This window comes from Opisthorchis viverrini, assembly GCF_000715545.1.
Source record: "Opisthorchis viverrini unplaced genomic scaffold opera_v5_552, whole genome shotgun sequence".
NCBI classification, from domain to species: Eukaryota; Metazoa; Platyhelminthes; class Trematoda; order Opisthorchiida; family Opisthorchiidae; genus Opisthorchis; species Opisthorchis viverrini.
The window spans coordinates 49,414-66,685 of record NW_008752218.1 but is presented as its reverse complement, the minus strand read 5'-3'; the positions used below and the strand labels follow the sequence as shown (position 1 = coordinate 66,685).

The following is a 17,272-nucleotide window of genomic DNA, read 5'->3' as shown; positions in this document are numbered from 1 at the left end:
GTTTGTAGGTTGAGGTGTATTTTTGCGCGACCTTTCCGACCACGGTATATCAGCGAAAATCCTTTCGCCATTGTCAGCTTCCCCCTAAGTTGGAATGCTGATAATAGTATGCTCTCCAGGTCTTTCTCGGTATTATCGGTAACTCTGAGAAGTCTTGGCTTACCGTTATGGGGCGAATTCGGTGGTCGACTTAATCGTGTTAGGGAAAGTGGTTCGATAGGTTTTAACTTCATTTTAGCGCAAAGCTTGAACCACTCCTCCAGTTCTCGCTTGTGTCTCGCTTGTAACAAAGTATCGCAAGGTTCTGTGACGTTAGTGCAAATAACACTAAGTCCCGATGATGCTTTCCGTTTATTATTGAGCGACATAGTTTTGGATTCAATGGCCTTTTTTGACGTTACTACATCGGTTTGTAACAGAGCTATGGAGTTCTTTCTTAATTCAACATGCTCCACTCCCCCCACCGGCCCAGACTCACGTGGTTGTAACAGCTCTTTATATGTTCTAGTTGTTTCTCTAATGAGCCCAGTCTAATCTCCATTAGGTCGTTCCTTTTGCTGATGTCATTTGTGTTCGCATTTTGGCTGCCGTTATTCAAGATATTATCTCTACCAGTGACACATAGATAACATACTGATGGGTGACTGCAATCATTAACATCTGCACCGTTGCATCAGTTAGTGTTGTATCACAACGGGCGTGCACATGCAGTTCACAAAAACAACATTGAACTGAGGACGTATTGAGACTCACCGGGTCAGAACAGGTCACACATGGGTCGCATTGAATTTTTTTTGTGCGAATTGTGTCTACACTCGGACTAGCGTGTGCGTTAGCCGGTTAGCAGAAGTTGTGAACGCAGTCAACTCGGAAGGCCAGTGATTATCGGTCCGCAACGAAGAGGGACCCAGTAGTGAAACTTGCGCGGACAGATTTCTCGATGGCGCCCGTAAATCTTCACCTATCTTTGCAGAAGTGGTTGCAAAGGATAGAACTCGTCGCGGGCTACCGTTTCGTGAAGCCAACATGGAGTATCTTCGAAGATTGCGGGTAGTTGTGCGCGTGTATGTGGAATCCGTGACTTGAGCCAGATCCCAATATCCGTAGATTCTCAACAGCGACTGACAGAATTGCAGAAGTTATACAGAACAATTTAGCTTGCGGAGAGCAAGCGATTGATATGCAGATCAACGGTGTAGGATAGAATAGATCCAACAAAAATGTTCCAAAGGCGGAGCGCCAGAAAATACGCCCGAAAGGTGGTGTTGGCGTATATGTATGATGATGATGATGATGATGATGATGATGACGACGACGATGATGATGATGATGATGGTGATGATGATAATGATGATGCTGACGATAATGACGGTGATGATGATGATGACGATGATGTTGATGCTGATGATTCGGATGATGATGATGATGATGATGATGATGATGATGATGATGATGATGATGATGACGATCACGTTGATGATGATGGTGATGATAATGATGATGCCGATGACAATGACGATGATGTTGATCATGATGACAACAAAGATGATGCTGATGATGGTGACGATGACCATGATGATAATGATGAAGATCATGATGATGATGATGGTGACGATGGGGATGGTGATGATGACGATGATGACGATGGTGATGACGATGATGAGGATAATAATGATGACAGTGATGAGGATGATGATGATGATAATGATGAAGATCATGATGATGATGATGATGACGATGATAATGATGATGATGATGATGACGATGATAATGATGATGATTCGGATGATGATGATAATTACAAAGGTAATGATGATAATGATGGTGATGATGTCGATGATGATGACGTTGATAATGATGATGACGATGATGATGATGATGGTGATGATGATGATGACGATGATGATGACTACGATGATGATGGTGATGATGACGATGATGATGATGATAATTTTGACCATGATCATGATGGTGATGATGGTGATGATGATGGTGGTGCTGATGATGATGGTGATGAGTGTACTGTGGGCGCCACGGCTTGGAATCCGTGTCATTGGCATACGACTTCATTAAGGACTCGCATTTCTCGCCTGTTCCCTCCATCCCAAAATTTAATCGATAGTTTTCGTGCTTGAATCATTGTCTCCACCAAAATTTTGATAGTGGAAGCTAATCGGGAATATATGTATTTGCATCACGGGAACTTCAGTACCGGTTAGCTGTGTTCCAGTGCACGTCAGCTGATTTTTGCTGCACCGTGAGAAACTACGTGACATCCTTGCAGATCTTCAGTGCGTGGGTTTTGGAATAAAGATACGCTAAATGATACATGAATTTGTTGGCCAGTCACGGAAAATATAACGGTTGACACTTAGCCATTTTCGGATACAATCATCTTATAAGACTTCATAGAGGAGCAAATTTGACCGTTAGATTTGGGGGAAACCGTGCCGTGGGAGAGTTTGCGTGGAATTTAAAGGTTCATTTCCATTGAATGCAGAAGAATTCTCCCAAATTATGCGACACCGATTAATTTACGCTTATTTTAAAGCAATTGTTTATCAACCTTTGTCGCTGAGGGACTACTGATGTTGCTGTAAGCTCAATTCTTGCTGATAATTCATTCTAAGTGGAACCCATCTCTGCTTAGAGGCCGAGAAGCACCGTAAGGCCAATGCTGCTATTTCTCATTACAATGTACATGAATCTTCGGAGTGACTCGAAATAAAAATTCCATGATAAGTACCGTGGATTTCGTGACTTAAGGATGGTTGGCCCTATTTTCTGTCTGGGCACAAGTTGTTCATGTTGGAATAACTTAGTCTCTAACTGCTATCCGGATGGCCGTGTGTTCGAATCTTCTCGAAGGTCGTGAGTTGTGCACCGCCGATTACTTCCTATAAGGATGAAGCGGTACAGTACTTCGACATATAGTGGCTTCACTGACAGGACGAAATATCCATTGAAAATTCTACAGTCTGCTCACATTAGTGGCATACTAAATCAGTCAAATCAGTGTAGTGTCAAGTGTTGCCTGTGCCTACATCAAGACCATGCGTATTATGGTTAGCCTATCTGGACAGTAAAACTGAGGCTTTTAAAAGATGTCATTTTTTGACATTGTTAACAGTTCCGTATAATTTAGTCACATACTTTCAGCGTTAACATTGAAAAGAAAGCCCATATCAAACATAACTATTCTATTTTTCCGTTAGTTCAGGTCATTTACGCACTCTTTCAGCCATTTTCTCCAAGGTATATTGTCCAATCTGTTTGTTTTTGTAATTTAAATGGACAAGTCTGCGTAAAATCATTTGCAAATAAGAACGTTTGCTGTCAGGTTCCAAACTCTGCTGAAGAAACCGACTTCGTAATGCACTAGTTCTACCTAATTTATCACCGACATAGCTGAATTTGAGGGATTCGGTACCAATCATCAAACCTCTTTAAGTTGTGAGTTGACGCTACAGGGTCTTCCGTCTCGCTGGAAACCGAATAAGTTACTGCTCGCTACTTTTCACCTATTTTTATACCTTCTGAATTCCAATCGACTAGTCCGTCCACGGCGGACGGAGATGAACTATCAAATCAGGATTTTCTCATGTCATTGGGGCCAATGTACGATGAAAAGCCGAGAAACACTGTACGGCTGTTTCATCCTTATTTGGAATCATCAGAAGTGCGCATCTCACAAAACTCAGTGGTTGAACACTAAGCAGTTCGGCTATAAGGGGCTGAACAGCAGCGTGATTGGCTCTTACATGGACGGGACATAGCCCAGTTTGTTCTTCATTCACGAAAAGCACATGAAACAGTCACGCATCAACTGGTCCTCGACTGACGGCTTGTCAGTAGGGTCAGATTCCTGAAAACGACCCCAGAATGCTCGGAACCGACTGAGGCCCTAAAAGCACCGGAAAGCATACAGTTCGATCAATTATTAAATTAACTCGGCAAAAGCTGATGAGAGTTCAGGCACGTCAAAGAAGCACGATCAACTACGACATGTGTTCAAGCATTTCACAGAACCACGGTCGACGTTGATGGATGCTCACTAAACACCGATCAGACAGTCTGGATCAATGTCAAAAAGTGCTCTTTAAACGGCGCGAGGTTGTCCTAACTTTCACACTCGCTTGCTTGTGATAAATTTGGTTCCTTCTTTGTTGGCGAGTCTTCTTACGGCACTGGAGCGGGGACAGCAGTTAGATATAACACGTCTCATATGGAGATTTCACTTTTCCCGTGAAATTATTCTTCACCTGAGCCACTTGTAAAATAATGGTAGCATGAGGAAATTTGCTAAGTCCCAATTGAAACGTCGTCCTGTTGGAATAATCATATCCCGAAACGACCAGTGCTCTGTTAGTTCATCGGCGGTTGCAGGAGATTGGTGAAGGCATCATTAGTTTGTTAATCGCGTAGCACGTTCGCATAGGTTGCATAAACACCAACTGAGCCTCACAGTAAAACTTACTCCACGTGCGCGAGTAAAGATCGAGTGGGAAATCGGATCTATACGACAAGTGAATTTAAGCATTTTCACATGGTCATATTGAATACGACTGTGATTTTAAATGTCATTCTCAGATATCATCTGTGAAAATTCCGTGGTGGTGTTGTCTGAAAGACGCTTTCAATAATGGCAGTGGGAAGTTTAGTCACCCATTACGAGTGATGTAGTGTGAATTGAGTGAAGACATGTACCACGATTATGAATGCTTCATTCGTAGGACATAAAGCAATAGCATAGGAAGGCATCTTTCAAAGCAGATTTTTACATCTTGATGAAATAACATGGATTTTCAAAACAGGAGTCGGCAGCCAATCTGAAGGCATCTATGTGGGAACTTGAATTCAGGTAGTCAAAGTCCGCAACGTTGACCACTAGGCTGTCCGGGCCGAAGCCGCTCGGATGCGGCGTGTCAAATCAAGCAACTAGCTTAAGAGTCAGGCAGAAATGGGGCATCGTACATGCGAATGCAGCTGTGATGTCTGTTCAGATGCGAACAACAAAAGCACTGCACAAGACCGATTCCAGACTACACGGAACTGACAATGAATGGTGCTTGTCTTCTGAAACATCCAAATGATATGTGGTCTGTGTTGATAAACCCAGGGAACAGCTTTGCAACCTACGTCCGAGGAATTGACGTTTGTTAGGTAGAAGGGTGATGCTATAGGGGAAGTTGACATGTTAGGACAAAGCGTGTAGATCTCTCTACTCGGTGGACTTGCTGGAAGTATATACATCTTTACTCAGACGCTTATTTGATATGCCGAAGATCACAAAGTGTTGCTACATGACACTACTGGTGGTCTCTACTGATTTCACAGTTACTTATGCAACCACCAGTACCAGTCCTTATGTTTTTTCCAGTAGTTATAACTCGTTTCAACACTTTCCGACTTGCAAGAACCTCCATGATATCCTCAACAACTGCTAGAATCATGTGTAAAACGAAAGTAAAACAGTTTGGATGGTTATAGGTGTCTCTAGTGCCGTTCACAAGATCTAACTTGTCGCAAGAGTGAAATCCATGTCGGAGTACACGCACACGGAGTACACATATCACAAAATCACAGTAACCAGTCAAGAAAAGAGCAGTACCAGGTGGATCTCGATCTACGAGGCCGTCAGTCCAAGAACAAGTAAACATCCAACGAAACATACGTATACTTTTTCAACTGGAAATTGATCATATAACTAGACGGAAGTCCCAGAAATGAGAATTAAAAACCCCGAACTGCAACAAGTCCAAAGGGTATCGCTTTGTTGGACAGAATAGGAAGTAGACGATGCTCATAAGCCGCATGTACGAAATAAACATACTGGCCGCTCCGTGCCGTTTGTAATCCACTCATCCAGGTCACACAAAAGGTAGTCGATACTCAAAAGAAAACCGGATAACACAGTAAGTGCACCATCTATCTACCTATCGCTTCTGAGTGTAACTTAGAATACGATTCCATAGAGAAAAGGATATACTGCTGATGAGCTACGTAGTCCCTGAAACGAAACTCGCGAGAGGATGACCGTCCGTAACGATTCTGTGAATACGCAACAAGCCGGATCCTGAGTTCACTGTCATCAAGCTTATCACTTAATAGTAATAATTGAGTCGCAATCCTTACAACAACCTGGATCGTACTTCCTTGGCGATGCCAGGAATAATAATTCATCTCACTACAGCCTTCAGATTTTAAGCAATAAAGGTGTGAATACTGAGCTTTCTGTCACCTATGTCAACTGTCACCAGGTGCAACCACAAAGACACGCATTAACAGATCGGATCGGTGTCTTTGCAAAACTTTCCAAAGTATTCTACACGCACCGTTAGACCGCAAAAACACTGAGTTTCCAGCCAGCAGTAACGTCGGCCACCAGAAACCTGACCACAAGTCGCTCAATTGATCAGGAAGCGACATGGCTGCGGTTAGAACACGAATTTACCGACCGCAAGGTCCGTGGTTCGAACCCAACCTCCACTTCTCAACTTCAACAACCTGGCAGTATCCTAGCCCTTGTGCTTCCTTCGAGTGGCATGGTAGTTGTGCACCGAAAGAGTACTACAGCTGAACCTTACTTATTTTTATTTCAGTCGATCAGTCAGTCCCTCACAGTACTGATGAACAATCTAATGTCATGAACGCTAGCATTCAGCTTTACTTCAACTTTACTTGCACAAAATACACTGACTCGCGAGATGTCTAACTTGGCCATGATTTCGGAATGCCTCCGCTGTTTTGAACGTTTTTTCTACGTCATGCCCTTTACGCAGAAGAATGATGGGAACGAAACAAAGGCAACTATCTCAACGGTTGTCTTCTTACAGATCTGAGCAACTGGATTAAGGAAAACCAATGATTTATGTTTCTCAAACGAATATTCGGAACAACCTGAGAAAAGCTATTTAGACGCAGTTCAGCTGCGGGTGATTCCATCAGAACCAAGAGTCTAGCGGGAACACCGTTTTCAGGTTTTTCAATCTACTGTCCTCTTTATCAATGTCCCACTGAGTTGAGTGGATCTTACATTTCTGAGCAACTGGATTAAGGAAAGCCAATGATTTATGTTTCTCAAGCGAATATTCGGAACAACCTGAGAAAAGCTGTTTAGACGCAGTTCAGCTGCGGGTGATTCCCTATCATCAGAACCAAGAGTCTAGCGGGAACACCGTTTTCAGGTTTTTCAATCTACTGTCCTCTTTATCAATGTCCCACTGAGTGGGATTTCCTGTTTAAGAGAAGTTTCTTCCGCGTAAAAGCGAGGATGAATTATGACAGAATAGTTGACAGTGCATAATTCACCAAGCATTTATATTTAATCCAGCTTCCTACATCCATTTTGGAACTCTTCGTAAGCTATATTTTTTTGGATTATAGTACTGCATCAGTAAGCCGTAAACCGCACACGTTGAGTCCAAAAGTCCCTTACGAATGTAGCTGCCTGAAAGGAGATATCACCCTTATTGAAGTCCGCCACCTTTGAAGTTCCGAATGACTAGCCACTTCACTGACAACAAAAACGGATGGGTGGAAACTTGAGGGTATTTTCCTGCTGCAAGTCACCGGCGGAAACCAGGGGTCATCCACCGGCGGAAACCAGGTGTCATCTTATTTCCACCTATGCCCGAAAAATGATTGAATTTTAGAGGACGGCTGTCGCGATTGCCGGTCACAAGACTGAATCAACAAGAAAAAGCCACAGTGAGGGAAGACTCTACATATCGGGGTGCAGAATAGTCACAAAACGATCTAATAAGCATCTACAAACCAACAGTGGAGACAAAACCATACAATATGAAAAACGCTATCAACAGGCAAATACAATCAAAGAAGCCAACACGGGATGACAACAATAATGGGGCAGTCAATAAATCGCACTGACCAAATTGTGGACAGCACAGAAATGCATTTAGACAGGAGATACGGAGTGATTGACATTGAGTGGGCAAATAGCTGGCATACGTCCACATTAGGAATTGCGGTGTGATGGAAAAGGAAAACGATGAGAAGATCAACTGGGACCGACCACCCAACATAAACGGGTTTAGTTCCATCATTTTCCTTCGCTTTGTTTGAAACACAGCCATGGTTTTAGCTGAAGTCACCTGGCCTAAGCAATCAATCACTGAGGAGGATCATTCGAAAGAAAGATAATGCTGAAAATGGTGAGATAAATGCACCGAAACTGAGGTCGGGCAAAAAAGGGAACGAAAAAACAAGCTGGGTAGATTGACTAGTGTCTTCAATAAAATTATGCTTTCATGTGTTGTATTTTCATCTCTGACATTCGTGCCATTTGTTCCGTAGCACTGATTGTCGGTTCACGTCGCATGTAGGAGCCAGCACGGGGATAGAAATGCCGGACAATGGTACTCAGAACGATCACAACTATCAAAACTATATGTACAGAAAACCCGATGCTGTGCCAGTAGTCCCAGGTCGCCCGAGCGTCCAGAAGAAGGAATCCCATTGCACAATACTCAAACACGCGCATCTTAAGAATCCAGGAGAGAAATGAGAGACTTCCCGAAGGTAACGCCTCACCACAAGCTCCAACAAGAACGGACAGACCAGATTCGGCCACCAGAGCCAAGGGGATAATCATGAAGGACAGGTAGTAGCCAGGATGAAGTCCGTGCCAATAGGCACTCAACAACATGGTCCATGTGGAGCTGAAGGTGAACAGGAGAAACTCAAGTTAGGAGAAAGCGTTACGAAGACTCTTACCTATGTTGCCGACACCGTTCGACGAACTTTGTACGTGTAAGCGGTCAAGTCATATTAAATATATTCACGGTTTAAATAGCAGTTGAATTTAGCATCAAAACCGAATTCGAGCAACCAGGGAACCAATCATTCGCCTGCAAGTTTAAGAATATTATTAAATGGTCACTGGGTCGAACCAGCAGTCCCATAAATGACGGCTAGCCGATTCACATCAAGCTAAAGGGACCGGAAACTTCAAATACTTGATTTTAGGCTTGGTGAATATCTCACGAGCCAGAATGGAGAGGGAGAAATCCCAATACCACTGCCAAATCGGGTACTAACCTTCAATTGATCGTCAGTAACCACGAGACGCTGCTGCTTTGTAAGGTACACTACGAGGTGTAACAGCTATGGGTTTTACCCTGACAGTCCCACTCCTCGGAATGTCGAAGTTCTAATTGTTTACAACTTTGCAGAAGGTTCCAACTTGAACATGGGAATTTACAACACGCAAGTAAAGTTGCAACTCGTTGTTGAAGTAGCTCATGACTACTGGTCTGTATTACCAGTGGCCCGTGAGTACGTTGACCGCGGGACAGTATAGGTTAAAACACTGTCTGCAAAAATAATCCTGAAACATACAGGCGCATGACTGATCACCACGTGAAATCAAAAACTCTGAACCGGTGACTATGATGAACCCAGGCATTTATCCCACATACAACGTCGTGCACATAGTGGAGACTTGCAACGCAGCAATAAAACTTACCGTAAAACACGATTCCCGGGGCAACGTTTGTGGAAATTCGTCGCCAACCAGTACTGGACCGTCTGGTTCCATGAATGCATGCCTTCACGGACGGTCGGAGTGAATTCGCAGCCCCATACACTGATGTTCTGTATTGTGGTGTAGTCATAAGCTTCAGTGGTCGGTCGATTAGCAGAAGTGGACCGATTAGAATTAGATGTCGACTGAGTGAAATTCACTGAAGAAATGGAATTTTGCTCCTGTAATTTCGGATCATACGCGCACATCCAGCTATAAGGTAGGCCAAAAATAAACAGTTCTAAGGTCACCCAAAGTGTCCTCGCTGGCACACCAAAAAAAAACGGTGCCATAACAAATTATCAGTAGAAACAGAAAGACTAGAAGGAACGCGTGTGGCGAGGACAATGAAATGGTATTTGTCGAAACCAGAAAAGTTATGAGAACAAAACCAAAAACCTTCTCATAAAACAACGTTACTCAAGTGATGTGACCTCCGCAACTGAATTGACCGACAAAAAACCTGTCTTAAGGAAAACTAATCCTAGGCAGAACCTGACAGTCACGCATGTCATGTGGTGTGCTTTGCACCAAACAAACTCAGCAAAAACGAGGGAAATGGACTCCAGCTTCGAGCAATTAAGACAAAGGATCAACAACCATTGGGTTAAGGTTGACTGACCAAATAGTGATCCAGTGGGTTCGCATGGAAACCTGGTATGAAAAAAAAGATAGCTGACAGTTTAACAACCATTATCCACCCATTCAGCCGTCGTCTGTTCGACGCACAGGCTTCGGCACATAAGCTGAAAAGAGAAAGAATAGCACATGCCTCTTACGTGTCTTGGTTTGACGTGGTCTGTGCTGTTCTGCTTGATCGAAGAAATTCCAGCGGAACAATGCGTAAGACTGTGCTATAGGCCCTAATCTGCAGCAAGAGATGGATGTCCCGTCACCACTGTGGATGTTTGTAATCGAGAAACTTCCTCAGGCTTTCTCAGTTCGTTGTGTGACCATATCTCTGACGCCTTCAGAAGTCACCAGTGAAAGAAGCAGTCGAGTATCCCTACTAGACCTCCATCTAAGACGACCGCACGGACAGACCTGTCTTCCCCTTTTTAACATAATAATAACAATAGTATACAAATGAAAAACTGTGGTTGTACCGAAGTTAAGTATCTGCTTCAGCACTGATGTTGTATGTGATGACGGTTATGATGATAAGCTACTGTCGAACCTGGATCTTGCATTTTGGGAGAGCAAAGGATACGACCGTACCGTACCAAAGTGATGGCCTAACGAGGCAAAACAGCTCGCATCCCGATTGCACAAACGGTTCTGGTAGTTCTGACAAACGTTTTCTGCCTCAGCTCACCGATAAGGGCATCGGGTCATGCGGCCCGAATGATTGAGTCTCTTCTCTACTCTTGACTCATGATGATGTTGTCCGTGGTACTGTTTCTTCTTTCATCTCGTTTTCGGTCTATACGAAAGCGAACCTACAATCCAGAACCTCTCCCCTGATGCCAGTGCGCCCAGGAGTGCAAGAACGAAGTTACGTTTTCAATATCTTTAATCATAACCTATATGTTCCACTGGAGTCAACCAAAAACCTTTACTACACAACCACTTCAGTATGAAAGTATATAGATGGATTACTCCCTTGGCAAGAGGAACAGCTGCCCACCAAACAGGATCAATGACTTGCTTGTTGAATTAGTCTTGCTTCTGTCTCCGAATTATTACCATGGTTGTTGGTAGTGTGACCTAAAAATTGAGGCGCTAGTCGCAGTGACAGACAGATCCGACTCCAAAACAACTTGGTAGAAATGTGGAGAATGCCCTGAGTGCACATAGTAACCAGACAATCCTGTCAACCGGAAACGCCTGTTTATACCCTGCAATCATTCAACACTGTCAACCTTTTTCCTCTTTCGCACGGTTCTTTCCGTCACGAAGAGACTGGACCTTATCGGGGTGTGACGGTTTGTGTGCATCTGCGGCCCACTGATCTATAGTGGAGGGCGTCTGAGCGACACTCACGATGTCCCTCATACCGGGTTGGTCAATGGTAGGAGGTCTGACCAACGCAGCATCCTGACCCTCCAGGGTGAGAGTTGGAACGTGTGGCGACTTATTCTGTAAAAATTGCAATGCACTTGCATTTCACGCTAAAGACCGCTGTTCTGCGGTCAGGCCTTTGAGTCAAATGGCCCTAATAGCGCTCCTGTCTAGGTCCGGGCGTTCTGGAGTATTCGAACCTACATACAACCTCGAATTTAACACTTAAAAATAACTGCATGCCACATCAGCCATCGAGTGGTGCCATCGGCCGAGTCGTCTTACTTGCTGCACACAGCTGGGCGGGTAAACGAAATCAGGCTATTGTTGAGGCCTTCCTTCTTTCTCTTTCACACGCTTTCTTATACTCCTAAAAGCTATCAATCTGTGGGCCACTAAATTCATCAAACTCCCAGTTGCGCCGGCATGGAGAAACCCACAATATCGAATACTTGCAGCAGACGAGACCTAGAGGCCATAATCGTCGAAATAACAAGAACCTTGGGCATTGTTGATATGCTTCATCTGGTACTCTTGTACCTTCCATCGGCAGATTACACCTAATTCCGTAGAAATACGGAGTTACGGTCCTTTGATGCTAGTCACCAAAGGACCTCCATGATCAGGATTCGGGATTCAGCAGTCCACATATTAACGATAAGAGCAAGAAAACTGTCAAAATTCACTCTTCCCAAGGACCAGTCAAAGAACACAAGATTTAGTTCCAAAGAAACAAGCTCAACGAAAAAATGCGAAGCTGTAGTAACTAACAACCTCTTCAGGGCCCTCAAGTTTGTCGGTCCCTCGCCACTTCGGGGTTCGGAGATAGCAGGATAGGCACCCAAACCAGCGGTCATGCACACGCATTCGGCTGCCTTCCAAGCAAAGTAGATCCGCAATCGGAACACGAAGAAAATTATGAACATGTAGAAGAACCGGTAGCTGAAGGAACGTCCGAAAAACTCATCTGAACGAACATACTGCGGAGAGGAGGACAGAAAACGAAACAAGAGTCATTTTAGTGTATGAAAGAAAACATACTCGGGACCATTGAAAATTACCAGGGATACCTTTTCTGAGGACGAGACCAAGTTTAGCCACGGAGCACTTATAGGCTTTTATTAGCAGTACATTCATATACCAAACAACCGAATGAGCGGCACGTTTCTCAGGGATAATACATTCTTAAGAAAAGCATACCCTCTACAATCTGCAGATAGTTTCATGCCACCTAAAATTACTGCACTGCCACAGCTAACTCCTTACAACAATCATAACTTTCCTACCATTCCACCCATGGTATTCAATATTGAACGAAAAATGAGGTCTAGGGACAGGTCAAAGCTTTATCACATCATTTACTGAAGAAGAGTTCCTCATCAGTTGCTTCAAGAATTGTAACGCCAGATTAAAGGGAGCGCACAACAGACGGTTTACATAGGAAAGGTAGCCCTATGGTCATAGATTCATTGTAAAGAAGACGCACAGTAACCATACTAACAAAACGGCAGTCAGGATAGCTTCCATCTGAAACGTCTGATGTCGCACTTACATCCACTCCATAGAAATGTGAGAGAATAAGATAAGCGACCCCAAACACCGGTGCTTCCTGCAATTGTTGAAGCAGCAGATCAGATGAGCCCTCAGGAGCTTCCGCTGGCCAGTAAACGAAGTCCCAAAAGGTCCGATATTTGTAGTATGGGCCTGCGTTTTGAAAAAATGAAGGAACGGAAACAGGATGCATTACTGGACACAAAACTCGTATGAGAACGAATAAGATGAAAAAGCGCTCACTAGGGGGTCATAACGTACCACAAAAAATTGAAAAAAATACTGGAACAAGTACCTGCACTAGACGTGATACATGCACCTAATGATTCGTTTATATTACAAGACAGACCGAAAGTGACCTGGTGCAGAAATCCTGGAGCCGAATTATGCAGCGTTTCCTGAAGTGAAATCTCATACCAGATCTCATACCTCAACGGTAAGAAAAATAACATCTCCCGAGTTAATGACCAGGTTTTTTTTGTTCTAACGATGCCAGCAGAAGCTTTATCGTATACAGACCGTTGCGCTGTCTTATGATAACACTCATGCTAGACTACTCCCAACAAGCAACACTCTTGGAGGTGCTCCAAGCTGGGTCCCAGATTAAATTCAGGAACACTGTTTTGGCTTCCAGGACATCCATGGTCTCCCTGAAAATGGAAGCCAAAGTTTCTCCAGGCGAATTCCCTTTGAATACTCAGCCTACCCCACATGACCTGCCGTTCGAAGATAAGAATACCGTGTTTTGAACCAAGACTCACCAAACGTCCGGGGATGAAATCTCTGTACTGTTGTCGCTTTCGCCCACAATATCATTCATGACGTCCTACTTTTCTGGATGCTATTATCATCCCGGATTGCGACAGCTTACCTCCCACGAACAACCATAGCTGCCTTTACCCCATATCCTCAGTGAATGCGCCGACCAATGATGTTTTCTACAATGGGATCAAAGAAATGACCTACCGTACAGCCAAGCAGTAATGCCGTGAGTGTTGCTGATGGCTGGAATGTGATAACTAGAGCCTCAGATGACGCCAGCGGTCACATTCCCGGGGAATTCAAATTCAGACCATGTAAAAAAAGGTGACCCACAGGGCACGTAACAACTAGGTGTCGGCTGTGTGATGACCAGTGTCGTCATAGGAAATTCAAGATAAACCAAATGTGAAACGGCAGACAGGATGGATCCTAGTTCCCTTTACCAGTTTGTCTTCTCAAGCTTAAGATTGCATTGACGATACGTAAATCCACAGGATAAACACAAACTGCACAAAAAATAGACAACAGCCGAGGAGGAGCAACCAGTTAAGAGATTCGCAGCAATTTCAGTCATGTTCAGAAGCCATCTGTACTGTGACCAAAGCTAGAGAATACAAAATGTAAGCCCGTCAAAAGTAGTGCCGACCGGATTAGGATATTGACATGACGTATACATAAGATTATATATAACCGGATTAAATGGCATATGGGATGAGGATATCAGTAATCGACGGTCTCAGAACAATCCTAGACAGCTATTCAGAATAAGACAAAGACCAATCCAACAGGAGCAACACCTGATGAAATATCCAAACAGGGAAAGGTTATCACATTCGGCTGGCTAAACGCTCGGAGTAAGGTGGTGATAACAACTATGGAACGAGATAGTCACACAACCCAACAGCAGAGAGCACAAAAACGGTACTGGCATAACCGTGGGCAATGCTGAGAGCGAGGTGGCTCTTGTGGCAAATACTCAACCGGGGAGAAATAGTGGGTTATTTCGGACAGAATGTTTTGACTGTTCAGAAGACCTTTGCTACCATCACGGTCCTCTTGTAACGGTGATCCGTTGTACATTACAAAGACACAAACCATAAGAAGTCTTTCGCCAAGTGACTATGCCAGATAAGCGAGCACGAATACACTAACTTAATTTGCAGGCAAGAAGTATGAGCCTAAAACGAGTGAAGACGAGAAAATACTGCGATTGGGGGGGGGGGGTCATTCTAAGTCATTCTAAAGACAACCGATGATACTCAATAGCTTCGAATGTATAAAATCAGTTCACTTTACTGAATCGTGTCATGTACTGAAAAGATTCTAACTAATTTAATCCACTGAAAAAACGGTCGAATAAATAGTGAGTGAAAAACTATTTAATTCTCCTGGATGCTGAAGGGAACCGAATCCCCCTCAAAGTGAAGTTTCCACAGGGGAGAACAAGTGCCGTCGGTCCCGTGGGTATGCTGTCCATCTCCGAAGATGTAAATACGATTTTTAACGAAGCCTATAAATGGGTTTGGACGAGTGCATTTGAAAAGCACCAAACGGCCTAGCTGAATTATTCACAATGGCTGAAAGATATGAAATATTTGGGTGTACACGCACAAGAAAGTCAGGTGATATTATTTTCGCACTGATGACTCACTCCAGATGCTAGGTTATTCGTACCAATAGAACTGACGGAATTAGACGGCTGAGAACATCAGCCTGAGAGAAGCAGTTTTCGCTCGAATCAACAGTCGTCCCAGAAGCATCATTTGACAAAGCAACAGAAACGAGATTTAGTCTATGTGTGTATGAGTTACACTAATACGCCAATGGCTAACTTATCCCTCCAAGACAAATTACCAGCTGAATAATGAAAGGCAGACCCGTTTGCGGATGAGACGTACCTGTAAAGAGTCCAATGTAACAGTACGCGTAGCAAATGACATCCACAGGGGAAACGGAAACACTTTTGTAGTCCCTGATAAGTTTCAGCTGGCTGGCTTCGGTTGTGTCGTTTGGATCAAGCAACTTGCCCAACTTTTGGTCGGTCTTCCAGCTATCATATACTTCAAACGACAGTCCGATCAACTAGTGGGGGTGTAATGATGAGACAGTTTGCATTAAGCCTTACCCGCAGTGTGAGGTTGAGTTGAATTGCGTTGGCAAGAGCAGGTGGTTTGGCGAAGCCGAAACTGTCACAAAGCCGGAAGAAACCCAGATAACCGAAACACCAGACGCAAATTACGTAATGAAAGAATCTAGGGACATAAAGGTGAGATGAGAAAACGAGCTACCAGTACCTTGGAGGACACATACCGAGGAAAAAAATAAACCCACAAGTAGTGACTAGAGAGTGCCAAATAGCTAGCCCGATAGTCCCGAGAGCCAAGCAAATTCCGAGAATGCAAGGTAAAAATAGCGTAGCTTTTCCCCTTCTTCTTATCAACAATCCGAATAAAAGGGAGAGGAATAGCAGGAATGCGTAGATGGTGTCGTCCAGTGTCATGCTAGCTGGCTAGCGAAATCTACAAGGAAAGCGAAGAAACGTGGTGAAAAACAGGACCGTCCAGAAATGACATTCTTTCGGTGCAAAACCGTTTAATACATTGAAGCAAGTGGTCTGTATTGACAAGTGAAGTGAGACTTAATAGGATCACGTATGGCAAAAAATCAATCATTCGGCTGTGACACTCTTTCGGTGCTTAGCTGCCATGCCACCCGAAGGAAGTACGAGGGTTGAAATACTGTCAGAGTGCCCAAGCCTAGGTAACAGCAATCGAGATGCTGAGTTCGGGTTCGAACCATGAGCCTTCCTGTCAACAAATTCACGCCTTACACGGCAGCTACCTTAGGTGGGAAGGCACATCTGGTTTGTTAAACGGCGAGGATTCTCGTCAAGGATAACTACCAGGAAGGTCAGATTCCTGAAATCAACTTCTGAACGCCCGGAACCTACTGCTCCACCAAAAGCTCAACTGGAAAGCCGGCAAGCATCCAGGCCAGTCAATCATTCGATCAATTCAGTAAAACCTGATGAGTGTTCTCTGCGCCACAGAAGCACGACCGAATGTAATCAGCGTTCAGGCTTTTCACAGAGGCACGATCGATGTTGATGGGTGATCACTAACGCCTATCAGAGAGCCTGGATCAATGTCAGAAAGTCCCCTTTAAATAGCGTGGGGCCGTTGTAACTTTTGCACTCGTACTCGCACGCACTCTCACGCTCTCTCACTCACTCGCTTGTTCGGAATACAGCTGTTGTGTTCCCTTCTGTGAGTCTTTTCTCTCCGACACTAGGCACTGGAGCGGGTCAGCAGTAGATACCACGGGCCGACGAAACAGCAGATATAACAATAACAAACCAGGTTGCAGCTGACAGAAAACACTGTAACGGACTATCCATTTTTTCGGAGGAGTCTT

The 17,272-nt window shown here is 44.1% G+C and overlaps 2 protein-coding genes across 2 annotated transcripts in view; both read right to left on the bottom strand.

Annotated features, from left to right (window-relative positions):
- T265_11712 (hypothetical protein) overlaps nucleotides 1-368 on the bottom strand; it is a gene marked incomplete at both ends in the record, with an annotated part of 10,729 nt that extends 10,361 nt beyond the window's left edge. The window contains one exon of the mRNA XM_009178441.1: nucleotides 164-368. Within this exon, the coding sequence (XP_009176705.1) occupies nucleotides 164-368 (205 nt within the window). The remainder of the gene's footprint in view (nucleotides 1-163) is intronic.
- Nucleotides 369-7,715: 7,347 nt separating this feature from the next.
- T265_15508 (hypothetical protein) lies at nucleotides 7,716-16,359 on the bottom strand (the record flags this gene model as incomplete). Its single annotated transcript, XM_009178440.1, has 7 exons — nucleotides 7,716-8,681; nucleotides 9,488-9,757; nucleotides 12,317-12,525; nucleotides 13,098-13,249; nucleotides 15,757-15,940; nucleotides 15,984-16,110; nucleotides 16,169-16,359. Coding segments are annotated over 7 exons (1,554 nt in total), but the record flags the coding sequence as incomplete, so codon positions are not given.
- Between the last annotated feature and the right edge of the window lie 913 nt (nucleotides 16,360-17,272).